At 37.0% G+C, this 27,010-nt stretch overlaps 1 protein-coding gene across 8 annotated transcripts in view; it reads left to right on the top strand.

Annotated features, from left to right (window-relative positions):
- WDR33 (WD repeat domain 33) overlaps positions 1-27,010 on the top strand; it is a 71,325-nt gene that overhangs the window by 9,220 nt on the left and 35,095 nt on the right. For 7 of the 8 annotated variants that reach the window (XM_037406851.1, XM_037406849.1, XM_037406850.1 and 4 more), the window contains exons 2-7: positions 9,770-9,994; positions 11,788-11,856; positions 12,282-12,386; positions 13,008-13,103; positions 13,593-13,744; positions 15,493-15,590. In XM_037406851.1, coding sequence (XP_037262748.1) covers positions 9,791-9,994; positions 11,788-11,856; positions 12,282-12,386; positions 13,008-13,103; positions 13,593-13,744; positions 15,493-15,590 — 724 coding nt within the window. In that variant the 5' untranslated portion in view covers positions 9,770-9,790. Of the gene's footprint in view, positions 1-9,769; positions 9,995-11,787; positions 11,857-12,281; positions 12,387-13,007; positions 13,104-13,592; positions 13,745-15,492; positions 15,591-15,940; positions 26,683-27,010 lie in introns of those variants that run through there. The other variant, XM_037406854.1, reaches the window with a different exon arrangement.

Genomic DNA, 27,010 nt, shown 5'->3' with positions numbered 1-27,010 from the left:
TCTTGTGCACATGCCACATGCCCACCCCCCACCCTTCTCATTTGTTTGTGTGTTTTATTAAAATGAAGGCTTGAGTCTTCTAAGGAGTTCTCTCCTGCCACGAGCCAAGCATAGACACATGAAAGCAGAATGTCTGCATTTCTTTCATATGGTACCTAAATAATTGTCTCTAGAATTCAGTAAAGTTCCAGTTCACCGGTGTGTGAGCAGAGGAGGAAAGATGATGATAGTCTGGTGATTTGGGGGTTATGTACCTAAACAGTAGGTTTTTTATGTACCTAAACATATGAGGTATGGCTTGGCAGAAAAATGCTGAAGGTCAGCGAGGTGTGCCCAGTTCCCCACGTATGGGCATAGCCTCATGGGTTTATGCAGGCTGCAGAGTGACTGGCTGAATAGCGGTCTCACTGAAGAGGACCTGAGGGTTCCATCGAATGCCAAATTGAATATGATTAACAGTATGTTCTCCTTTATTTATAAAGTGAACTGCATATTGACTGAGACTTGGAGAAGCATCCCAAGCAATTAAAATGTGATTATTTTTTTTTCCACTAATGTTAGTGTTAGTTCAGCAGGTACTGATACAATAACCAGCTGAAGAATATCTTGATGTTTAGGATTAGCAAAGATGAGAGGCCTTTTTTGCTTTTAAACTATTTTTCCTTCGTTGTTTTTTAGTAGTTGTCATGCTGTTACATGATTTAAAAGTTAGTCCTGAAGTTTTGTTTCCTGACAGAATGGTAGCACCAAGGGGAGGCAGCATCAGTAATCACTTCAGCATGAAAACCAAGCTGGATGTATTTCAGCCAGTTAAAATGAATTGCTGTTATCATAGTGACTCACAGTAGTAAAGTCTCTGGGTTATAATCTAAATGGAAGTCTTGACAAATGCTAAGCAGGAGTCGAGTTAAAACAATATATTGCTAATTTACAGGGATGACAAATACTGTTTTATTATTAAAATTACTAAACTATTGCAAGTAAACTTGTAATTTAAAGCAGAACTATCAGATCATTAATACTGAAATCATGGCAATAGACCAAATCCTCTGCATCTTCTGAGGTTTAAGTGCAGTCTGCCAAACATGCTTTTACTGCAGTTGGTTGCTTTTGTGTTGGTTTTGAAGTACACCTCAAGAAACTTGCTGTACAGGTTGCTTTTGTGAGGTGCAGAAAGCAAATTGTTCTGGGCTGTTTTACTTGTGAAGGCGGTTTTCTGTGCTGTGGCCGAAGTGGCAAAGCAGGACCTGTCTCTTGAGTCCTGTGAACTAAATTTGACTTTTTTATGATGTATATAAGCACCTGTCTTCTGTAAGTATTGCTGCTTTGGAATGAGTCAAGACTTTAGTTTGAGCATAAAATGAGACATGTTTGAGATCTGTTTGATTATCAGGTATTTGTTTAGCACTAGACATCCAAAATTTGAAGAAAGTGTTAAATGTAGATGTAACTTACGTGCAGCTGTGCAGACTCAACTGTTTAAGATTGTCCCCCAGGCTCTGTAACCTTAGGATTTCAGACTGGCTGTTTGAAGTTTTTTCCCTGATAGCCGGTTCTCCCTTGATCGTTTAGATGTCTTCATGTGTGTGTATGCTTTCGCTGCCATTTCAGAGGTTCTTGGACATAGGGTGTTTGTATGTGAAACTTAAAGGTGTAGTGCTTCTGTCACATAAATATCAGAACTCCTACTCTTCCTCCAGTCAATAAACCCTTTGAATCAAAAACTGCATCAAAATAATCACATTTTGCTAGGTCTTGCTCACTGTACAACATAAGATGATTGTTTTCTTGATAAATGTTAGAAATGCTACATGTTCTATCCTTTCAGACTCCTTTACCATGTGTGTATGTGTTTGGGTTAAGATTCCAAACGTCTCAACTTGGTTCAAGTATGGTGAAACTGGGCGTAAGGGAAATACAGAGCTGAAGTTAAAGGGGTTCAGTTACTTCTGAAATTTTAGGTCCTTATCATGCCAGTGTAGTAGATTCTGAGCTGTGTATGGGAAAAAAATACCTTCAGAGCATCTCCGAATAAGAAGAGGTTGTGGAACCTTTTAGGCAGAGTAGTTTATTTTGACTTAGCCAATGACTGATTTCATTATCCATTTCTGTGGTCTTGAGGAAGATATTGGAGATCTTTATTTTTTACATTTTTCACCATTCCAGCCATTCCAATAGAAAACTGCCAAATACTCCCCATGCCCTTGGCATGGTCAGAATGTAAAACCCATTTCTAGAAGGCTTTGTTCACATACAGAATACAGTAGTGAAAGGATGGTAATGTATATTGGGAGTAAAGCAGTAGACTCCTGGGGAAATCTGTTTGCTGTAGAGAGCAGTCATGTTGCTTAATAGCAGCCTTGTATAATATAGGTCAGTATTTTTGTCTTGAGTTTTGTGATCTTGTGTTATGGACCTGTGGATCAAGGAATCAGTGCTCAGATTGTAGAATGGTCTTACTTTTCTTCTGTTTAAACTTGCTGTACTCATGTCTGCATGTCTCCTTGAAAATTTCTTGAGATCTGCATATAAAAATGCAGAAAACTACATACTGTTGCTGTGCCGTACGTAATTCGAAAGTGGAAATTAGATTTCTTTTAATACTCAAAGGATGAGAATCTTACACATTTTTTTTCTGCGGTTATAAGGTGTGTGTGTAGGTTTCTGCTTTTGACAAAAATATATAATTTCATCACCACAGGGCTAAGTTGGGCAACTTCATTGTTGCATCTCGTTGCCCGATGCAAACTTTACTTATCACTGGGTTATATGCTGTTTTTACAAAAAGTGATGCTGTTATCACAATTCAAACACAAGATGGGTCACAGAGTGGCTTTGAAGATGAGAATGTATTTTTTTAAAAGTAGTTTTATGTTCCTGCTTAATACAGCAGTTTTCTTAACTAGTGGGAGAGATACCATCTAGTTATAGAACTGTAAATCAATAAAGAGCCATAGCATTCTTTCTGGACTAGATTTGTTTAGGTGTAGCACTCTTGATGAAGCAGCTTTATGTGTCTAAAACCTTTGTTCTAAAAACCCCTGTTAATAAAAAACTACTTGTGCAATTATTTGAGATTTCTGAGTGCCTTACACAAATGTACAATTTTCAGATGTTAGGTGATCTAATTTTATTAATCTGATTAAATGTTTTTCCAATACGATAGGAAGTTGAAGCAAAGCAATTTAAGGAATTGATCAAATTAATATATTCCTCACTTGATCTGCAAATTGGTGTACCTTTTCTTTTGCATGTTTTTTCTGTGTTTTCAGAGTGGGACTATCTAATATGCTGTGAAGGAAACTTTATGATCAGTCTTTCTTCAAAAGAATGATGTCTGCATAGAGCAGAAGCAGTCACCTCTGCTGTGAGAGTTTTAATCATTGGCAGATGTGCAAGTTAGTTTCAGCAGAATTCAAGTGTGTCTTCAGAAGTATGTGGCAGAAAGTTGTGGTTGCTAGTGCTGTTGTGCAGCAGTTAGTGATTTTTTTTTTTTTTTTTTTTTTGGTACTTGTAGATTATGAGCATACCTGCTTCAGTGAATGAAGCAGGAGGGATGCAGAAACACTGGTTCAAAACTAATCTTTTGCTCAGGTTTGTTTCCTGTTTAAAAGAAGAACCATTTTGGGAATACCTGTCTTAATTTAAAATATTTGGAGGACCATTCACTTAAAATTATATGGTTTGTAAAAATGAAGAATCCTTTTTCTATGCAATTGCATAACTGTTTTATACTTTCAAGAAATGCCTGGGAGTCTAACAGTCTATTACTCTTTTCAGCCCTTAACCAAGATGGCTGACTCTATTCCTGTGCAGAAGACAAATGATGTGTGTACATGCATGGTTATTTTTTTTCTTTTCTAAAACATAAAAAAATCCTGAAGGTGGCAAAAATAGAGCATTTATGTCTGGAATATATCCTTCCACATAATTCTTTTGCACTGGGAAGAGGTATGATTCCCAGGTAAGGAAAAAGGCTGGATGATGAGACCAAGAAAGAGCTTTCTTGAGAATAGTGTGAATTCTCTCCTGAATAGTGTTTCAGGAAGGGAAGGTCATGGAAGGGATCCACTGCTGGTCTCCAGAGCAGAGATGCATTTTCTTCCAAGGGACAAAAGAAAGGAGAAATTTTTTGGAACTCATTGTTGATACTCTGTAAAAGCGGGAAAGGAGTAATGTTAAATTGTATTTGGTCGGTTTGTTTTCTTTTTCAGAACAGGTATGTTCATTCAGATGCGCTTACAGATTACACATTTAAAAATGCAGAGACGCGGGTTTGGAGATGGCTGTTTACAATAGGATTTTTTAATTCAGGGAGATGTTACGGAAAGGAAATTAAGTGGTATCTATACCAGGTAGATTTAAAGGTGCTTGTCTAATCAGAGAAAGGTGGCATTTGCTACTGATATATTGAGCAATAAACTTGTTATGCTAACTTTGCAGTGTGGTGTTTTTATACTTCTGCCTCAGAAAGCTGGTGTGGTTCTTCTCTAATTATGATTTGTTTGTGTGGTTTGGGTTTTTTTGTGTGGTGTTGTCCGTGCCCCGTGTCCCCCCCCGTCCCCCCCCCCCCCCAAAAAAAAAAAAAAAAAACCAAACCAAAAAAAACCCCACAAAACCCACAAAAAAACCAAACCAAAAAAAAAACCCCAAACAACAGCCTATGTTTTGGACTATGCTATTGCAATTAAAATAATTACTATTAATTTTCACTGTTTCTGTTACACTGTAGAAGTGCTTGCTTTAAAGCCTACGTATACTTTGTTCAACTGTCCAATACATGTTTTCAAGAAATAGCATACAGGTAGACTTAGGAAATTTTTGGCATTTGTTTTCCTTTGCTACTTGAGCCGTTTCAGGGGAATGTCTTTTAAGCTGCAGCATGTTCTGTTACCAGTGGGCGGTGTAGGGTTTGCAGAAGAGGATGCTTCCACTCCACGGGAGAATTGCCTTCTGTTTGATGGGTTGGTAACATACCACTTCAGTGAAAAATAACTATTAAATAGACAAATATGTTTTATGTAAGTTATTGTACTACATTTATGGCGATCTTTACTTTTTGGGTAAACCATGTAAAGTTTGTCAAGGGTGCACATAAATCAGCTTTTTTTTTTTTAGTATTGTCTCTGAGGTGGCAAATTTGATATAAGCCATGACTTCCCCCCTCTTCCCCTCCCCCCAAGCTTTACCTGATTAAACTAATGTAAATGGATGCTCTGGTGTTTTTACCTTTGAGTAGCCTAATTTGTTTGATTTAATGGAGTTATGTGTGAATTGCTTTGACATGGTTTTGGGCAGCAAAGTCCAAATTGTCAACTTTCAAACTTACTGCAGGATATATTTTGGTATTAAAGAAACAGCAGTACGCAAATAAGCTGATAGAGTAACAATGTCACTAAGTAAAATGCTAGTCTTGTCTTGGTAGCCTTATTGAAGTACATGAACTGAGGGGTAACCATTTTCTGTAATGGCCTAATACTGTATGTGACTTTTCTCTGGTAAAAAACCAAACAAACTACAAATCCAACAGTCTTATGACACCATGCTGCCCTGGGTGTAAGGTCATACTTTTTTTTTTTTTTTTTTTTTTCCCTCCCCTCCATTTTTTACTGTTCTATAGCTATGTCTCTCCAGTTACTTGATAGCATTAGTAAACCTGCCATCCTTGTGGAACTCTTAGGAACAAATAAAAGGCTTGCTCTGTTGCAGCTGTATTTGTTGACAGTTAAAAAACAGTAGGGCACTGTCACAAGCTCCTGGAGTTCTTTTGTGCAATTTCTTCTGGCCAATTAACTAAATTCTTTTTAAGTGTGTTTGTTTTTTTTTTTAAGTGTGTGTCTTATTTCTTAGGATTCCCATTCACACTCTTTCTTAACTGATCTTGCTTCTCAGTGTTTCTTCTGTGGTTACTCCCACTCTTACTGTGTTTCTTCTAATTCGTCTTTGGGGGGCTTTTTTGCCCATCTAACTCTGACTTTTTTTTTTTTGCCCATCTGGTCCTAACCCCACCTTCAGTTTCTTGTCAGATGTGCCTTCATTTATTCCCCAATTTGATTGTGTTTTCCAGGCATTCTTTTGTCATCTTAGCGGAGAAGTAGGCCCTGTTATCTTCCAGTGTTTCTGGATGGCCAGTGCACTGGCCACTTCATTCAGTGAATTCATTATATATTTTCTGCATATCCTCAAATTAATTTACCCCCTCAAATGTGTGAAAGCCAGTCAGCTTTGAAGGGGTGTTTGTGGAAACAGAAAGGGGGAACTTGCAGTCAGCTCTCTGAAGAGTCGTGTTCCTGTTGCAGACAGTAAGGATGCATGAAAGAATGGCATAAAAAAATACCATTTCACAGTTCAAATAGTATAATGAACTAGAGGAGAATAGCGATTAGTTGGTAACACTACTATCTGGAAACCATAAAATAAAGAGTTGGCCTGTGCTTGATGTTGGAAAAATCTTGTTGCTTCTAATTCTGTGTGTTAAGGAAAAAATGGAGGCTTCCATTTAAACCCTTGTTGATGGACCCTGAAATAAAAACAAAGTTTGGTACTTTGCTTAAAATAGGAAATTGGATGTTAGTACTCTGGGTTTCACATTGTCCTCTAGTACTTGTTTGTACGTTTTTACTCATGCTTCCAGTACAACAGGAGCTTGAGCCGTAGACACTGATTCAGACAGTTTTTAGCTGATACAGAAGATCTAAAGGAAAACCTGTTGAGGCACTGGTTTGTCCCAACAAAAGACAAAGCAGGATACTGGAAACTTAAATGGGTATATTTGTCTGACTGGAGTAGAGTTTTTTTGGAAATGAGTGCTCTGGTTTCATCCGATAACTGATTCTGTGCCAAACCCCTTCAATTCCAAATCTTTGTTTGGTAACAACACTCTTGTGTATATATACACATCTATATGCATGTGCACACTTCTTATTTATCTGTTCGTGTATAAGAATAGATATGGCATGAAAATGTGACTTGGGCATAAGGTATTAGGTGGATAAAAGTATGATATTTGAGGCATTATTAGAAGAAAAATATCATGAGAAGGTGTGTAAACAAAAAGCTTTTTTGCAGAAAGTTTATAACTGCAGGTAGAAGGCTTTTGGTGGTAAAGGCAGGGATCTCCAAAGCTGGAGAAATAGCTTAGAACATCAAGAACATAAACCCTTCATTTTCCTAATTGTGTGTCATCTCCCTTGTCATGTTGTTGTAGTTGTGTTGTCACGTATTGTCATAATCATGAACTTGGAAGGATCTGTAGGCATGAGGAAGTGTAATTAACCTGTTTATGCCTTTGGCCACCTTTTAAACAGCAGTTTTTACTTACGTTGATTGTGTGTTAAGTGAATGTTTATGCTAATCTAAGCTAGACACTGTGATCGTTTTTGGTATGTCCAGTCTAAACTGATCCATATCATAGCTAATGCTTTATTTACCTGTGTTAGTAATTGAGAAATTTTCTTCCAGAGATTTCATTTTCTGAACTATGAGAATAAATGATTAATTAGCTTGTTGCTTTGGGTTATTTCTCTAAAAAGGCTTTTTAATGTAATGTTTTCTTGCAAATATAGATGATCAAAGTGTTTTTAGAAATGCCAGCATATCTTTGTCTGCATTCTTGGTCTTGGTTCTTGAAATTTATTTTTGTGTTTTCTGTAAGAGTACAGATATGTGTGTTTGCAAAAATATCTTTTTTCCCTCTGGTTTAAAGCACTAGGTTGGTATAGGAGTGTTTATCTTTCAGCTTGAGAGAGATTAGTAATGGAAGATTTATCTAGGGTGTTTTTTCACCCCCTGAGTAAGGAATAAGCTTTAAAACTAAATTTAAAATACTTTATTAATGGACTTGTATGTTTAATGCCATCTTGCTTTGCTTGTTTGAAGAAGCCACTTTCTCTTTTTCAATATAAAACCACTACTATCCTTTTAATTTTACCTTTAAGATCTAGCACCTGAAACTTGCTGTACAACAGCTACCTTCTGACAAGTTGTAAGAGAATCTGAGGTAGTGGTAGGGACACTTGACATGCTTCCTGCACGGGCAAGCATTGATACTTTTTTCTTGTTTTAGATGAGCTTGACCTTGCAGTAATGGTATCGTTGCAGTGGTGTTACTGATGTGGCCAGTATTTGGACGTAGACATGGTGTCTTATTACACCACCTGCTATTCGGGCAAATAAGCCTTTCTGCCGCAAGATGAAGTGGGTTTTTTTATTTATTTGAAAGCTGGGGTATCTTTCCAGTTAAACAAGTTGCTCTAATGAAAGATGCTACTATTGCCAAAGGTCTTAAATTTTCTGACCTCATTCAAGGGAACATGTTATTCTAGGTTGGACTAGTTTGTCTTGAATGGAGAATAGTTGTGATGGCTTTAGTTGGGTTTTTCCCCATGTGGATCAGAGGTGTTTGTGTAGCTGACAGCCAGGGGTCATAGGTGGCTTCTTTCAAAGCTGGCCTGACACACTTATGGGTAGCACTGGGATGGAGTGTGTGACTGCTAAGGTTGCAAAGCCTGTGAAGGTTAATCCCTGCCCTGGGCCAACAAACTGGGTGATATTTAAAGGGCAACCTGCTCAAATCAAACTGTGCACTACTTTTAAACCTCTTTTATGTCTAGTATTTCTATCTTCGCTTTATTTTGCTGTTGAAAAAATGGAAACTTTACATTATTAGGATCAAAAAAAGCAAGATAAAATTTTAAGACCAGTAGTTGAAACAACTTTTGAATTCTTTCAAAATGAGGATATGAGTATTTTAACTAAATAAAGTATATTAATGAATCTACAATCAGATTTTTTCAACTTTAAAAAAAATTATATCAGTTTTATTTCCATTCTTTTTATTAAATGCACTTTGACCCTGTGTAAACACTTTAGCCTTCACGAAAAGGAAGGTTTCACAGCCTTTTTGCATTCCTTTGATGATAGTGCCAGTTTAGTTTAAAAGTTCTTTTGCTGATTCAGACTGTGTCATTGCTTAGTCTAAAGTCAATATATACTTTAAAACTGTGTATACCGTAGTTTTCAGCTGCAAGGAGGTTGCTATAATCTTATCATTTAAGGATTTTACAAGCTGAAAAATGAGGTTTTGGACTCACTTTCCTCTGGGAGAAAAAATCTGAATATTGAATTTTTTTTCCCCTGCCGCATACATTTTCTTAATGTTGTCAGTACGTCTTGTTAGGGGGAAGTGTTGTTGGGTGACATTTATCAAACCTTGATAAATATGTAAGCCATTTATTTTGCAATAATGGAATTGAGAGTATACCTACAGGTAGAATGTGATCTGTGGTGTATTTACTATAAATTATGTAAAGGGAGTGTAACTTTATTTGCAGGTCCTAGAATAAAGTTTTGAGGCAGCCCTTTAAAGCTTTTTTCTTTTTTAATAGTTAAATTTATTTGTAACTGATGTGGTTTTTCCTGTTTTATATTGAATCTGAAATACTGTCTTCTGTTGAAGGATTTTACCATTTCTTGCATCTATTTATACTGGTTTTACTGAGTACATTGTTTTCCCACACAATTCTAGTTTAGGGATGGTAACGCAAACTTATAGCGATCTGTTTCAGTACAAAATTTCTCTTGATAGAGAACAAAGTACTTAAATGTCAGTGTGACATGGGAAAAGAATTAATAGAGGAACCTGCAAATACAGCTTTCCAATAGACGGTGCTTTATGAAGTTGTTACCTGTGTAAACTTAAGTTAGTAGAGATAGTAATGCAGGATTTTTGTCGTTACTATGTATTAACCTACTGTTTCACTTTTTGCAGTCTTTCAGAAACAGGATAGCCATGGCCACAGAAATTGGCTCCCCGCCCCGATTTTTCCATATGCCGAGGTTCCAGCACCAGGCGCCTCGGCAGTTGTTCTACAAAAGACCTGATTTTGCACAGCAGCAAGCAATGCAACAGCTTACTTTTGATGGAAAGCGGATGAGAAAAGCTGTGAACCGAAAGACCATAGACTACAATCCCTCTGTAATTAAGTATTTAGAGGTTAGTTAATTTTCTACTATTGATTGAAAAACTTTTTTCCTTCCTGAAACTTGTGATTGTGATTTTCAGTGTCCATAGAGCAGTCTGCCATACTGGGAGATTGAACTAAATGATAAATGCTTCTAATTTTGGTATAGTACAAATACAAAGGGGGTTGGTCCTTGGGAATAAAACTGCACATACACAGCTGATTTTGTAGTTTGTGTAAACACCAATTTTTACATCCTGTCTTGGAATGCAGTTGTGTCTTGTGATATTCTGACTTTCCAGTGAACATAAAACCTCATTGTAAATAATGTAATTGTTCTTGTTTTTGTTTTGAAATGGAAATTTCCCAAAATGGGAAATAAACCATTACCCCTTCCCTTCCAAACCCAGGGTATCATAAAAATGTTTTCTCATCATTTTACCAAATAGCACTGCAGCTTGCACTGCGGTTTCCTAAAGCCCCTTTCTGTATGGTTAATAGATACAGAACAAATTAAATGAAGTTTTGTTGAAGAAAGGTTTCTGTGAAGATGCTTACTTAGCTTTCCTGATGGAGTGGTACTAATTTCTTAAATACAATTCTGTGATCACAATTTACTGTACAAGTACTGGATATTAGCTTAGAAGAAATGGAATCAAATCTGTAAATACAGGAGTTGTTGGAATCTCAACAGCAAAAACATGACAAAATGAATTTGATCTGCTGTGGACAGTGCATGATTATAGCTTGTATGTGTTAAAAGTTGGAAGGTTTTCATAATAAATTATCTTCTAAGATCTGTTAAAACACTGAACACTTAAACCATATTCTTATGTTTTAGGAATGCCCCCCAAAATATTCTATTAGTAGTAGTCTAATTCTAAAAAAAAAATTAAATTTAGTAATTCAAGACCTTTATTGTTGTGGCAGAAATAAGCACCCTCAAACTTCTGTTAATTAAAAAAAAATAATCAAATCTGTATGTTTTGGATGCTTACTCAGGATACACCAGCATTCCATTTCAGTCCCTACTTCAATACTATTGATTTAATTTGATGTGGTTCTATAAAAGATGAGGAAAATGGTTTGTGTTATTTGCTTTTGGCTTAAGAAATTCTAGCAAACTGTAGTAGTGTATACTGAAAATGGTTTACCTAGAATTTTAGCTTATGTTTCTAATATGTGCATCAATCCAAATTGGTGAAGCCTACTGCATGAAGCTGAAATAATTTCATTCTTGATTCGTGTGTTTTTGAAAAACTTGTGTTTGAAAGCTCATGGAGTTTAACTAATTGAAAGCATTTTTGTCCCTTGGTCTTCTAATTTTTATCCATTTGAATGCATTGTTCTTTATGATTCAGCTGCAGAAGCTTCTTTTCTAGCTCATTCACTGTGTGGGATATCATTTAGAGTTCGTCAGCACAGCTCCTAATAGTGTAAATGCTTATCCTGAAAGTAAAGCTTTTGCAATGATTGAATGTGCTTCTTCTAGAGTACCTGTTAGCATGGGCAGCAAAGTACGAATCATCTTTGTTAAAACAATGTGGCTTATTACATAGGATTGCTCCTTTTCTACTGTAAGCTGCCATTTTAAATGAACTGGTTTAGTCTGAAATTAAGATTTTAAACCTTCTTGAATCTTTTTTCATGCTGTACAAATTCTACAGGTTTCCTGAGACCAAAGTCTTTTAACTGAGTTTATTCTAAAAGTCTTTGGAGTGCTTTGAAATTTCCTAAACAGGCTGTCAATGTGTTCTTTATTTTTTGTTGTTTAATAATGAAGTATAGCGGTGGTATGAACTAGGAGTTGTTTTCTTCTTTCCAGAATAGAGTATGGCAGAGAGACCAGCGAGATATGCGAGCAATCCAGCCTGATGCAGGATATTATAATGATGTAAGTAAAATCTTTCTATTCCCTGATGAAGTACTGTGGATAAAAAAAATAGGAAGGATTCTGCCTGTCAGTTGAAGTTATCTTTTTCTCCACAAGAGGCCTTAAAGATAAAAAGGGTGTCTTCACTCTACATTATTGTTCTGTTGAAATACATGTCCGTGAAGAGCTCCTGAAATTGGACGGGCTTTTAATGTTTGGCCATAAGAACTCTCATAACGCATTGAGCTTGCAAAGCTGCTCTTGAAGACGCTGGTTGTTTGAGGTGGTAAATCATGCAGACTTTTAAACATGTCCTGTCAACTCCTGATAATATCCCTGCAAATGAAAAACTTGATTTTCCATAAGTGAGTGTTCAGAATGTAAGCTTTTCTTCCAGTTTCTAGTTAGAAATGTTGTTACTATATCTTTTGTTTCTTCTCTTATAGTTGGTCCCTCCTATAGGAATGCTGAACAACCCGATGAATGCTGTAACAACAAAATTTGTTCGGACATCTACTAATAAAGTAAAATGCCCAGTGTTTGTTGTCAGGGTGAGTATAGTGTTGGATTTACTTAGTTGTATAATTTTAACTGAGAGTGATAGTCTTAACAGAAGAAAGAAGCAAGATAACCATTTCCATATAGAGCTAGCATGTGGAATTCATGTGTCTAGTCTTTCTGTGGAGGGTTTTAGGAAATTAAAAGGTAAAGTCTGAGTAGAAAATAATTACTACACTCAGAGTTTGAGGTGTACTTCCTACTTCCCCCGCATTTTGTGGGGCTAATATATCTTGACTCACAGAACAAAAGGCAGTTTGGTCTCTGTGCTGCTTGACTCCTGTAGCATCTTTTAACAGCTTTTCTCTGGTGTCAGCAGTATTGTTTAATGTTGCTATTGTGTGCTGTAAACATATTGGTGCCAGTAAGCTGTTTCTTCTCTACGCCTAGACATTTTTCATTGCTTTTACAGTGGGCTTTGTCCTGTTGCTACAGAATTCAAAAGCCCTCTGTCACAGTTCTGCATTTTTGTCTATCTTACATTCTCTAGAAAGTGATTTAGTAAATTATGGTTCTGCAGATTCTCTGGAAGAAGCTTATGATTTATTTGGATGATTGCGAAGAAATACTTGAATGTTATGTTTGAACAGGTTAGTTAAATTTTTCTTTTACAGTGGACTCCTGAGGGGAGACGCTTGGTCACTGGTGCATCTAGTGGAGAGTTCACTTTATGGAATGGACTGACTTTCAATTTTGAAACAATATTGCAGGTAAATTCATCTATCAAGTTTTCTTTGTGTTTCCTTGAGGTCTTTGAGCATGTTTTAGGCATACATCTTCACCTTGCTCATCATAGGTCTGTGGTCTTAAGTGCAGTGATGGGAGTCTTTGAGGTATTTTATTTTTATTCTGCTCTGACCCCATGTCAGAACGTGGCTATATTCATTTAATGCTTCTCGTTCCATCTCCATATGCTATGTTAACTGTTCTCAAGAACATACTATGAGTATTTGCAATAATAAAGAAACACTTCAGAAACAAAATGCAAATACTCTTTCATTTATTATTTAGAAGACCATTGTATACAGAGTAAGGCATTTTCCCCCCCTCCACAATCACATCTTGAATCTAACTACATCATCGTTGTTTTCATTTCTTTGTTGCAGCTGTTAAGTAGGAACTTCAGTAACTTTTATGTTTTGTGTAGGTCAAATAGTGTTAGAACGTGTTTGCTAGAGGTTTTGTTTTTGAATTTACAGGCTCACGACAGCCCTGTAAGGGCTATGACTTGGTCACACAATGATATGTGGATGCTGACAGCAGACCACGGGGGATATGTGAAATACTGGCAGTCCAACATGAACAACGTCAAGATGTTCCAGGCACATAAGGAGGCGATTAGAGAGGCCAGGTTTATACACAATATACCATTTTCTGTAGTACCTATTGCCATGATTAGACTGTTCTCTAAGTGTATTCTGGGTGCAGAAATGCATGGGTTCTGTCAGATTCTGGGAAACTTCCTGCACTACATAAACACAATATTTTCTTTTGTTTCCACATTCTCACCGTTTTGCTGGCACCTTTCTGAATTAGTATTGTCCCAGTATCCGCCTCTGCAATATGTTAGAGATGTATTTGTCTGCCGCATTTTGCACTGGTATTCTTTTCATTTTTATATGGTGACGATGTGTATCAGTTATTCCTTTTTATACGCACTGTGTAAGACAACAATTTCATTCCAAATAAAGAATTCAGTCTTTAATAATCTAACTGAATAAAATATAAAGCCTTCAGAAATAAAACACCTGCATAGTTCTCACAAAATAATAAAACACTAAATAAAGTGAAGAACTGCTTGGCTTGGTGAAGCCAAGACTTCCAGTAATACTAAATACCCACGCAGACTGCCACATACAGAAGTCTAATGTTAATACTGAATGGGTTCTTCAAGCTTGAAACTGTAAGCAAGCCATTGAAAAGAAGACTGTAGGATATTCTCTTGGTTCAGTGTTGATGCCTCAGTTGTGCAAATGTCTATAAAAAATGGAATCTAAAGTGAGATGTAAATGAAGGATGTTTCTAAAGTAAACCTGCACATAATCTTTAGTAAGATACGGAAATGTTTTTAAAGTAAGCCTGAAGAGAAGCTGCAGATCCAAAATGAAGCTAAAGCAGTGTTTCTTCGGGTTCAGGTGCTGGCCCTTGGCGATAAAGGTTCACTGCCACAAAACCACTTTCCACTAAAGTCACCATTTTTCTTTGATAGGGTGCAGCATTTTCTGCCAGAGTTTGATTGAGAAGTGCTTACCTTGGGTTCAGTTACTGTGTGACTATCATGGCCATACACTGAATTTCTCTACTATTTTAAGCCCTTTCCTGATCATAAAGATGTAGGATTTCACAAGGGCTCCCTCATGGTCTTTCACTGCACCAGAAAGGAAGTGAGTGCCTGTCAGTTGCTGGAGATGTTCTGGCCCTTATCACATGGCTAAATAACTCCTTGCTTTTCCAGTGACTTTCATCAAGCAATATTGACGGCTCAATCTGGAAGCTGCTTCTATGTCTGTAGGATTCTTTTCATGGTGTTGATGGGGTGTAATAAGAGGGTTTTTTTCCAAATTACTTTTATAATAAGCGGTACACTTGTATACAGGGTTTTTTTCAACTGTTAATGCAACTAGCATTTTCCTGTGACCAGCTTTCCCTTATTTTTGCTTCTCTGCTGCAAAGCACCTGTGGCTGAAGAGGAGTTTTTTCCTAAGAACTGTTCTCCTGTGCTTCTACACAGTGTCACTTTCTTATGGTATTACCGAACATGAAAATCTAGGGTGACAGTTGCCAAATCATATTGATGTTGCTTCTCATCCTGCAGAGAAGGTGCTACCGTGTGCAGTCATAGACAGGAAGGTGCTAAGAATAAATTCTGGATTTTTCCTCATTTGACAGGGGACTGCAATGCAATAGTAATCCTCTGCTAAATTCATGTCTTGTGATGAAGTGTCATTTGGCAGGCACTGTATTCACTTAAAAGTCCCTATGTTCAAATGCATCCTTCAGTGTATAACACATTACAGTATAATTTTGCCCTGTCTGAGAAGCATAGATAATCTGTTAAATGCTGACTTCTTTCCCCTGCTGTGTGTCTTCATGTAACAGTTTCTCACCCACGGATAATAAATTTGCTACATGCTCTGACGACGGCACTGTTAGAATCTGGGACTTTCTACGTTGCCATGAGGAGAGAATTCTTCGAGGTATGTGTACCAAAAGTACTGATTGGGGTATTTCAAGAGGGGGAAATCCTTTTTTTAACTAGGTGTTCACAATACAGAAGTATCAGCTTGTCTACAATTTTTGTATTACATCCCTGTCTTAAATCCTCCAAACAAAAACTTGTTTGGCTGCTGCTATAGGTGCCTTACAATCCTCAGGCTGCAGTTCACAATGGCATTACTCTGTTTACTGTCCACTTAAGCTCTAAACAATGGAGGTGGATATATAAGATGTTTTTCTACTGCTAATGTTGGTAGAAACGGCTGTTTCTGCATCAGGAATACATTTATCTTGCTCCAAAGCTTAATCTTTGTGACCACTTTTACTTCAGAACACGCATCTTCATGCAGAGGATTCAGTTCTCATGGGAGTGCCTTCCATTCTGGTTTCTTCAGAGGCAAGGTAGCTACTTTTTTTTTTTTTTCAGTCCTTCAGAGGAGGAGAGCATCTAGGTAGAGAAGACTAGTAAATTTTGATCACGTCGTGCGTAGCACGTACAAATAATCCTAGCTTTGATTCAACAGTTTTCTGTCCAATATCTGCGTACACTAACTTCTGGTGCCTTTCCATTGGCCTTGTTGAGCTTTCTACTTCTCTTGTTGCGATCTTATTGAGCCTTAATAATAGCTTCTGGCAAGTGTTCCTTTCTTGCAGAAGATGTCAAAGGTACATAATTTAATAGGAGAATGTATTAAGACTGCTGTGAGATTGGGCGTTGTAGACATGCAGGTAAACTGCAATTAAAGTATGCAGTAAAAACATGGAATTTTGGTTTTAGATGTGTGAGCTTGTTCAGTGCTTTTTCCTAAACTAAAGATTTGTGTACTTACTGATTTTTAAATCATGCTTCCAAACTGGACCGGCATTATGTATTTAGGAAGTAGAGCTTTCCTTTTTCTCTTGACTCTTACGCTCTCTTCTTGTTTTACTAATTACATTACTTTTAAACACCGCTACTTTGAGAAGACATTGGGCTCCAGCGTTCTTGGCAGTGATGATATTCTTAACAGAATCTGTACATAGACATTATGGTAGATGTGTTCTTTGCAGGAGCTGACAAGCAAATTCTTGGCTATATCATTTACACCTGTTAATTCTGGAAGGACCCAAACAGATTTGGGATTGTTTTGCTTGATGATTTTCAGAAGAAATCATTCTGTACTAAAAACATTCCATACCCTCCTCCGCGTTTGTACTAACTACTCATTTATACTGTGTGGAGGAAATGGAGATGCAGAGGTGTCAAGATCGTAAAAATCACTCCAATTCTTCTACATTCTTTTAATGTTCTGCATAAAGTAGAAGTACTAAAGCATACAATTTAGGCCACAGAGAACAGAACTTGCATTACATTTCCATCTGTTTCCTTGCATACTTGAACACTGTGATTGTGACAGTATCTCAGATAGAATTATGCTTTAATTTCTTGCAGTTTACACTCCTCAATATACAATTTTTAGTGTGCAAAGTATCTCTATTAAGAGTATCTTAACCTCTTATATCATGTACCCACAATATGCTTAACCTTTTAGGCAAGTTGGAAATATTACATACCTGGATGAAATTGGACAGGGCAGATTTCTCGTTTCTGCTTTCAGATAAGCAAAAAAAGAAGACGCCCCCTCCCTGCACGCCGCCCCCCCCCCCCCCCCCCGACAAACCAGCCCAATCACCACCACAAAAAAATCCACCACAACAAAACAAAGATAATACTCCCAACACTCAGGGGTTTGGGTGGGAAGATGTTTCTGCAAAACATGCAAGTTTGATTTGGTCTTGGTCCCTAGCACTGTTATTAAATATGGTCAGACTTACTTGAAAGAGCTGTATGGGTAATACTTGGGTAGCTTTCTTGGTGGGAAATACAAGCTTCATTTTGTTATTTGGAGTTTAGAGCCTATGGCTTTAGGAAGCTGATCTTCAGCTTTTTGCATCTCTACATGGATTCTGCTTTTACATATTTAGGAGTGTGACCTGTAATACTTTGCTTAGTGTAGCCTTCGAAATATGTAAATACTTATGCCATTGCCATTCTGAAGTTAGTGATCTGTAAATTAAAGTTCTGGTGGCACTTCATTAAAAATATATTTCGTTACATACAAAAAGCATTTAGATCAAATACCGTGCTAAAGAATGTGGGTTTTATTTCCTGCTTCCACAAATCGTGCTCCAGGTATTCTGGCTAACATGGATGCTGTGAAGTTGCAGGGATTCAACGTTGCAGTTTAGGTCCAAAGCTTCGCTTAAAATGTGTTAAGGTATTCCTTAGGTTATCACACTGGATTATAAAAATAAAATGAAAATATCAATTTAGTCAGATGTGTTCTTAAAAAAGATAATCACTCCCAGGGATACAATATCAATGTATCATTGATTTTTCAGTAACAAGTGATATATGTTAAAACACAGATCCGAGGACTTCAATGCCAAGGAATGCTTTTAAAGCAATTCTGTAAAGAGCATTAAAGGGACTGGGATCAGCTTTGCTGATGTAAAAGGACAAAATTCTATAGACTTGTTGCAGGTGCTTTTGTTTGTACTAGAATTAACTACTGTAATTTACTTCTATTATTTGATGAAATGGTTCCCTTAAAACTGGTCTGAAGGGGCAATTCAAGTATTACCTTCTAAAGAGGATTGGAAAAACAAATTGGAAGTGGTAAATTACATATATTGTCTTAAGGTTTTGGTGGAGTTCTTTCAGCTGCCTATGGTCGGCTACACAATTTTTTCAGTAGTTAAAGCCATTGAATGTGTGGGCTGCATGAGAAACACTGTCCAGCTTCCTTTTTCATGTGTCAAAATGAAATTAAATAGGACACCCTGTTTTGTTCTTCATACATAATGCCAGAAGTTCTAGATCTTCTGTGATCTCGCTCAGTCCCTTTGCTGCCCAGCTTTTCACGAATTCATGTTACTTTGCTGCTGTTTCTACCATGGTGGCTTTCTAGGGCATAGTAGGTGTGGAGTTTAGGCGTTTTGTTAGAAGTATGTGCAAATTTATCAGGCTCCTTTTTAATATTGTAAAGAAATAAATAGGTTTAAAATCTTCAATTTCTTGGGGAATCATCTTTAATTAATTCATCTTCAAGTGAATTATTTTGGAAGAACTTGAAGGTGGGGGAAATGGCATTGAGTGTCATAACTCACTTACCTGTTCGCTTCCCCGCAATTATTGTCTGTCTTTTCTCTTGAAGTAAAGGTACTGTACTCCTAATTCTGCATCAATAGTTTCTGCCTGTGTTAATTTCTGTCATGTTACCATCCTGATGATAGTAACAGGTACAGTTTGGTGCACTTACTAAAATACACTGGTAGCAATCTTAGCCGATAATAAAATAAAAAATGTTTTTGTTAAAATAATAAGACATGGAAAACAAGCTGTAGTATAGCAGTATGTAATTTTCATGCCAATAATCTGTTACTCAGAAAGACATTTCCAATAATGGCACTTTAGACTAAACACCTGATAGTATTATTATAAACAGTTGCAGTGAAGTTAATGCCAGGACCCATGTAATCAGTCCCCATTTATGTAAGAACACGTACAGTGGTGGCTTTTAGTAATGGTAAAAACATTTGGTGAAAAAACATGTGCACTAAAAACTTGATGTCCTTTTATTTCTATTGAGAAATTAATGTTAGCAATAAGTTGACTTGTGGCTCTGAATCTCTGGATATTGGGTCTGTCTGATGTATCCCTGAGAACATTTTGGGTAGATCATGAGTAAACACATGACTCCTTAATTATTCCCAGCATGACATGATGGGTTAGGAGGCTACAAACACATCTCAGTGTTGTCAGTTCCACTGTCCGTCCTCCTTCCTTTCACAGTCACACATGGAGAATCTAGTAGAAATGTGTGCTTGGGAGGACTGTAAGGTTTTCATTCTGAAGCCTGGCTGAGCTGTATGTTCCCAGGATTTCAAAGGTTGCCTGCCTTAAATAAGTCTTTTTGAGGAGGATGACTACCCAGCTCTCTGAAGGCTGGCAACCCAATTTTTGAGAAGATATTTTGTAGATAAGTTTTTCTGTTTTCTGGCTGTAAAATAGGGTAATACACTAAATTATCTTCTTGCCAGCAATGGTAAATTTGGCAAAAGATTTTCCCTATCTTAACTAAAAGCAATCATAATTCCTTCACGTTCTGTCTGGATTTAAAATTTGTAGTTTGTTACAACATGTAATTTCTTACTAGTACGTGATTTACTTGAAGGAAAGTCTTTTGTCTGTCTTTTAACATTGTTCTGCCTGGAATTTCCTGTTGAGGCATAACACCAGTGCAAAAAGTCTTCACCTACAAAATAACATTTCTGTGTATGCACGCATTCAGAAGTCACAGCAATCACAGTAAACTCGCTTTTCATCTGCTCACAAGTTTGGAAAAACTGTCTCCACAGCTAGTCATACTGAAATAACTGGAGAATTTTTATTTATTCCTTCTTTCTATTCTGTTCCTGGATCTTCATTAGCAAAGCAAATACAATGAAGTGTCTTCAGATGTTTAACATATGGTTTGTATACACTGCCTGAAAGTGAAGGATCTCTTCAGAGTTTTTGAAGTCAGTTTTCTCAGTCAAATATGTTCAGTAGTTAAGGAACCTGAGAACCAGAACTAACAGAACTGTATCTTCAGTTTGGCCTTCACTTTTAACCATAACGTTCGAGCTCTTAACCTTTGAAGCTGGTAGCTTATAGAACTGTTACCTTTTCCTGGAGTGTAGTTGAAGTCTACATTGATAATTTAAAATTAAAAATAATCCTGATGTTGCCATTTCCATTTTTCTTCCCTTTATGTGAGCTTTTTCCTTTTCCTTGTCCCAGTAGGGAGAGAAACCCCAGAAAATTCAAGAAATGGGTGTATTGATACTGTGTTTCTTGTAAGGAGATAGTGTTTAAACCTTCAGGGTTTTAGTGGGGGCTTGCTTCTTCATACTGTTAGGATTTCAGGTGTATCTGATATGTCTTTCAGTCTACTGATACATCCCTACATTAATGAGTATTAGAAAGATTTTTCATCAGAACAAAAGCCCAAGATGAGATGAGACGTGGCTGATACTGTATCAATTGAGAGAAGGAAAGTCCTTCAATTTTTTAACTTAAAGATGAGCTGTTCTGAAATGCTGGGATTGAATCAGTTAAATCTCCTATTTCTTTGGCATGTTTTAGTATGCTGGCTCGTAGTGCAGGTCTCTGTTCTTCACAGATTATTGCCAAGGCAAGGTTTGGGATGGGGGAGAGGGGTAAGTTGCAGCTCTTTCGAGGTCCAGTTGTGCTCTAAATGGCTGTGCGTCAAACTTCATGTGTTTTAGACACAAGGGAGGCTAGGGAACTCGCTCACTGGGATGTTAATAGACAGTTAACGTAGTAACCTAGTGAGAGGGGAAGAATCCAGTCACTTCTTGCTTGAGGCTACTAAAAAATACACAGGTGTCATTTAGCAACTCAGTTTTATTCCTGAATATGACTGTCAAGGCTACAGTGTCTTTGTTTTCTCTGTATAGGAGACTTTATTAGAGGTAGGCTTTGTTAAAATACCCAATTCTATTTGTGTTAAATGTAAAAATCCAGCTGAGAGTTGAGAAACTTTCTGCTATGTTGACTTACATCAGGTTCCTATTTGTGAAGTGTTCCAGACTGGATGAAAAATTTACTTTGATGAGCTATACTTGAGGTCCTTGGTTTCTGTGATTAAAAGGTGATGATTAGGAGGTAGCTTTATGATTTCTTTGCTCTGCTTCCTAAACCAATGCCAGGAGAATCAGGGGGAACTGAAGACTGCTTTTGGAGCTGGTTGCATCTGATACACCTGAAATCGTTTGGTTTATATTGCAGTTCAGTTCTGTGTAATGTTGAAGTAAAATCTACTAAGTCTTAAGAGTTCAGATTCTCATCTAGAAACTAGTGTTTTAAAAATCCTGGAAAGTTACTCATTCTTTGAGAATCCTATGTATTTTTAGTTATTAAAAGAGATCATGGGAGATGAGCCACAACGCCACGCTATTAAAAAAGTTGTACCAGACACTTCTGTCAACACTTCCCATGAGGCAAGAATGAAAAGGCACCGTGCAAGAATGAGATTATTTCAGATTCAAGTCTGAAACCTCTCTTCCTCCCTGAAAATTGTCCTGGAGCCAAAAGTTATATAATCTCTTGTGTTGAGTCCAAGGGCAAATTTTACACTAAAAAGGGTAACATTTGTAATCTATTTTGTGAAGTTTGGAGGAATATTGAGAAACCCTAGTGTTTCACAGGATAGTCATCTCTTAGTGCTGCTGAAATACACAATATTTCCTTAAGTAGCTTTATGTTTGCATTGTTAGGATTTCTTGCATCTGCTTTCTTTTGTGTTTGATAATTGCAGGAGGTAGATAAATACCAAAACAGGTGAAACCTTTTTTACAGTTTGCTAGTGTAAATAGTTGAGTGGTGAGAATTTAAGCTGTTGTGACTACATAGAGAAGTAAACATAATATGGCATGATACTCTGCATAGTGGTCAGGATTCACCTGCAGTGAGAACCATTGATGCAGCAGTGAGCTTTGTCCTCAAGCCCTGCTCACCATTATTGAGAAAGAAAAATAGTATTTTAAGTGGATCCTGATCTGTGGAGGTGTTTAAATAGTGGCACAAAGGTGATACCAATCTTCCTTTTTCAACACAAGTGTAATTGTTGAAAACAATGCAGGTTGTGTGTGTTAAGGGTGGTGGTTTCCTGGTATCTGCTCACCAGTATTTGTCATATCAAAGGTTCTCAACAGAAACAAAATCATCTAGAATTAGTCTTAATGCAAGTTATGTTAGTAACTCATCTTCTTATAAAGTCTTACGTGGATAAATACTCAGAGTCGGGCACTTCATGTATTATTTTTTTTGTGGAACCTTTCATCTGACATACCATTTCCCACTAGAGCATGACTACAGAAATACGCTATTTTCAGAATAAATGGTAGCAGTCTTCAGAAAACAAAAAACGTAATTCCCTGGTGAACATAATCCATTTTGGTTCTTAGAAACTTCCCTTGCAGGCTTCTTGACTCCGCTTTTCTTTTGTGTGTGGATTAAACAGACCACTTTTTTTTTCGTTTTCATATCCTGTGGTTACTGTCCTAAAACCTCTTGTGAATCTAGGTAAGCATAGCTTTGCAAAGGCTTTGGTACTTTCTTTTGCATCATTTCAATTATACATATTCAAATGATTTCCTATTATAGTACATTTAGCTCTGAGTAATATTTTGGCTTTAGTAATGAGACACTGTGCATCAAATTTTATCATACGAATAACATTGTGGTTCTCACACTTAAGAGTATGTGTTCCTGTGGACAGCCAGGAACTGGGAGGTGGGGAGATAGCTTGCAAATGTTTTCCCTAAAATCCAGTGGTGTAGTTTTTTTCTCTTTCATGCCTGCCTGGCCTTACCTTCTCATAAGGAAGCTAGCCCTGCTCATCACGCGCCGCGTTTGTAGGAAGACACAGAGACAAAATTGAAACAGGGGATTGTGCTGAAACAGGATTGTATAGCAGACCAGGAGAAAAAAATCCTAAAAAAAAAATGGGTGAAAAATGGCTGGAAATGAGAAGGATAGCAAATGGGAGGAAAGTGTGGAGGCTGTGTTGGTATGAAAAAAATTAATAAAACAACAGCTGGTGTAAGGGTTGAGAAAAGATAGTAACAGGTGAGCAAGGAGATGAGAACGTAGGTGGTGGGAACTAACGAAAGTTATGCTCCTGGTGTTGTGGGGATGAATCATGGCAAACTCAGCTGCTGGAGCAGCCAGAGAAGAGGCTGGGATTTTATGGCTGAATGACCCACTCAGACGCAAGCGGACAGTATATCACGTACCAAGAGTGTCTGTGTATATACTGTAATGTGTGTGGAAATGTGTAATAATAGTACCCATGTACATACACAGACATTTTTATTCCTACTAATATCTTTTAAATATTATGTTCCGTGTCGTGACTCTTAGAGGCTCAAGTAGAGTTTGAGTAGAGTTAGGAACACGTTCTGTATTCATTCAGAAGATGAGTAATAGAGTGTGCGGCACCTGTTTTTTAATAGTCCCTAAGAAGTAAAGTGGATCTTCACTCCCTGAAGTTTTGTCAATTTAACAGCTCTAAAACTGAGATAAGTAATAGTTGCTTTCAGCCCTAGGACTGGCTCTGGATTGCTTCCCTTTAGAATATAATCACGGCACATAACATGCTGCATGCTTCTACAAAAAGCCGTTGATTAGATTAAAAATGCAAACATGTTATCAACATTTATTGTCAAAGTACAGTCCCAGAGCTTGCCAAGTGACTTGATTGATACTCATTTCACAGTGAAAAAACAAGATATTTTGTATCTGCCTACAGATAATTATCTACTCACAGATAAAGGCTTTATGCTGAAAACAAAACACTTTACAAGGGAAGACATTTTAATTTTTTACTGCTGAAAGTTGTATGGGTATTGCAGGTAAAGTCTTGGAAGTTTTATAGATTTGTATTTTTATTGGTTTTTTTAATTAAAAAATGATTGGGCTGTAATTATTATCTCAGTGGAGTAATCTGATGTTTTCAGTTCTGCAAAACATTATTTTGATGTATTACACAATCCATCAAATTCTGGCTTGTGTTCAAGAACTTAAAGTATGGGTTAGTTACATATCTATATAGATAAAAATTTTAAATGCAGTATTTTTAAAGATTTATTTTGCTCCAATAAAGATAGGGAGGTGGGTAGAGCTATTCCAAATTTAACTACAGCCGCATAAAGAAGTGGTTGTATCACTTCGGTATGATTTTCTGGTGTAGACAAGGCAAGGTCTGTGAGTACCTTGCATATATTGTCTTTGAAGACAGAAAGTTATCTTTAACTGGTTTTGACCATTCATAGTAACTGTGTGTAGACCTTTTTGCTCACCAAAATAAGCTTTTAACGGGAACTTACCATGGCTATTTAAATATGAGCCTGACCTGAGAAACTGGAAGTATAACAGGACTGGCATAGGTGTTTCTTCCAAGTGCCCAAGATCTCAGAGGGTAAACTTGAAATTTCCATTCAAAAAAGCTGAGGAATGTGTTCCCTTGGCTGCTTAAAACTGGGAAGAATAAAAGAACAGTACCTTTTAGTAAAAAGCAAACCCAGCTTTCTGTGTGTGCTGGCAGATGTGTATTTTCTACCATATGTGCAATAGCTTTTTTTCTTTGCCTTTTGGTTTAGAATGATGGAGTATGAAAATGTGTTAAATGTTATATTAAAATCTTAAGTTTTAAACTTCTGTCATTTAAAAAAACCTTCCTCAAAAAAGAGTCATAATACCTGATAAATTAGTAGCTTAACTGTTAGCTATTCTAGCCCTCAAAGGGTAGGATGAATTGGTAGAAAATTCCAGGGTCAGGAATCCAGTAGCTCAGGATCCAGTCTATTATAAATATTCATTAGAGAAGATCAAGTCTAAATAGTTATACAATACTTTTACATTTGAACTTCTCTTTGTAGTTGACTGCTCTCTTCTCCAAGGTGATCCTATGCTGCTTTATTTTTCTGTGTGTCTTTAGATTTAAGGAAGGAGTAGTTCTGATAATACCATCCTCAGTTTGAGAATATGCATAGCAAGTCTTTAATATTCTTCTTCACTTAATAGGGCCTAATGCTTATTGAGAACTAGTCTTCATCAGAGGCTGAGGTTCTTCCTGGCTTTATAAATAACCAGTATGCTTCAGGATGTTAAAAATCTGAGTATCTTACTTCAATTCAATGAGCAGCAGATTTCCCACTCCACCCCACCCCACCAACCCCCCTCCCCAGCTTTCCACAGTAGAAACTTGGCTTGAGGTGGAGCATAGAGGTTCAGATGAAACTAAAACATTTTCCTTTGAAAAGAGAATTTTCATTATTCTTTTATATTTGGAGATACATAGCACAAATTGATGTGTAATTGGTATTCACAGGTAAGTAATTTCCAGCATAATTCCCACTACAGATCTAATGGGAATCCCTAGAAGTCTGAGTTCAAACTCATTTGATGCTCCTGGTATGGTGCCATTAGAAAAATAAGTATTACGGTAAAGTTAGTTTTAAAAAAACCCACCCAAAACAAAACAAACAAAAAACCCACAAATAAAAACCCAACCCCACCCTCCCAAACAATTTGGTTTATCTCCTCTTGTCCAATAGAAAACTCATTTTCAGTTGCTTTTAGGGTTTTTTTTTTTTTTTCTGCTGTTCTCTTAATACTGTTCTAGAAGGGTGTGAGAGTTTTCTTTAATTATAGATACTGTGCGGTCTCTGTCCTTGGAGGTTTTCAAAATAAAACTGCATAAACCCATGAGCAGCCTGGTCTGACCCGAACAGCTTTGAACAGGAGGTTGAACAAGAGACTGGTGAGGTTCCTTCCAACCTGACTTACCCTGTGATACTGAATTCCTCTGCTTTGCCAAAGGGGAAACAAAGGAACAAAAAATCCCAGTGACTTAATTTTTTAGTGACCTTCAGATGTACACAGCGTATATGATGGCATAAGGAACTCACCTTCAAAAGACTGTATCAAAAAATCCTTTTTTTTAGTTCCAGCTTTTAACATGCTTGAGGAAATGCACACCATCTATTTGGATTGTAAAGGTTTCTTAATGTTTAGTGGAACTTTTTCCAGAGGTGATAAACGTTTGGTCATTCCAACATTGTTCGACTTCATCATTGCTGAAGTTTAAGTCCTTGCTTGGAGTCCTCCTGCAAGCAATGAAAATGTCTTGCAAATAAGATGGAAGATGTGATAGTGTGCTGTCAGTGTCTTCAGAGCTCCTTCTGATTATGTCGTAACAGTGAGGTTAAAAGTTATTTCTGTAGAGATACACTGTTACATGCAATTGTTGTATATGCATATGCATATATAATTTCAGTCAGTCTCTATAAACATGCAGCTTTTGTAATGGTGCCCAGTGGTACGTTTATGGACTTAATATTACTCTCTTGCTTTCTTGTTTGTTCTAAAGTTATGCAGTCCTTAAATAGATGGTGCAGGTAGTGGTGTAAAACTTTAAGGCATGTGCACACTTAAAATAGATTGAAAGTTTGCTTTAAAGGAAAAAAAAAAAAAGTTTAGCTGCTTTACTTCTCAAACTGAAGCAGCTTAGATTTGCCTGTCTGCTTTGTCATTTCTGTTTCTGAAGGTGCATTTCTTAATTCATGTTTTCAAGTTCTCCGAAGGAGTCATAAGTAGGCTTGGTGTGTTTGCAGGCATCAGCTTTTATGTCTAGATGAAATGAAATGGATGTTAGAGACTAATTATTCTTTTCTTTTAAGCAAAAGCTGGTCTACATAGTGTATCTCAGTGTTCATGCCCACACCTTTCCCAGGTCTTGACTGACCTTTATGTCTAAAACCAAATTTCTTAATTTTCAAGTTTAAGCTT

Source organism: Falco rusticolus, chromosome 13, assembly GCF_015220075.1.
Source record: "Falco rusticolus isolate bFalRus1 chromosome 13, bFalRus1.pri, whole genome shotgun sequence".
NCBI classification, from domain to species: Eukaryota; Metazoa; Chordata; class Aves; order Falconiformes; family Falconidae; genus Falco; species Falco rusticolus.
The sequence above is the reverse complement of the archived record's forward strand: the minus strand, read 5'-3'. Positions and strand labels throughout refer to the sequence as shown.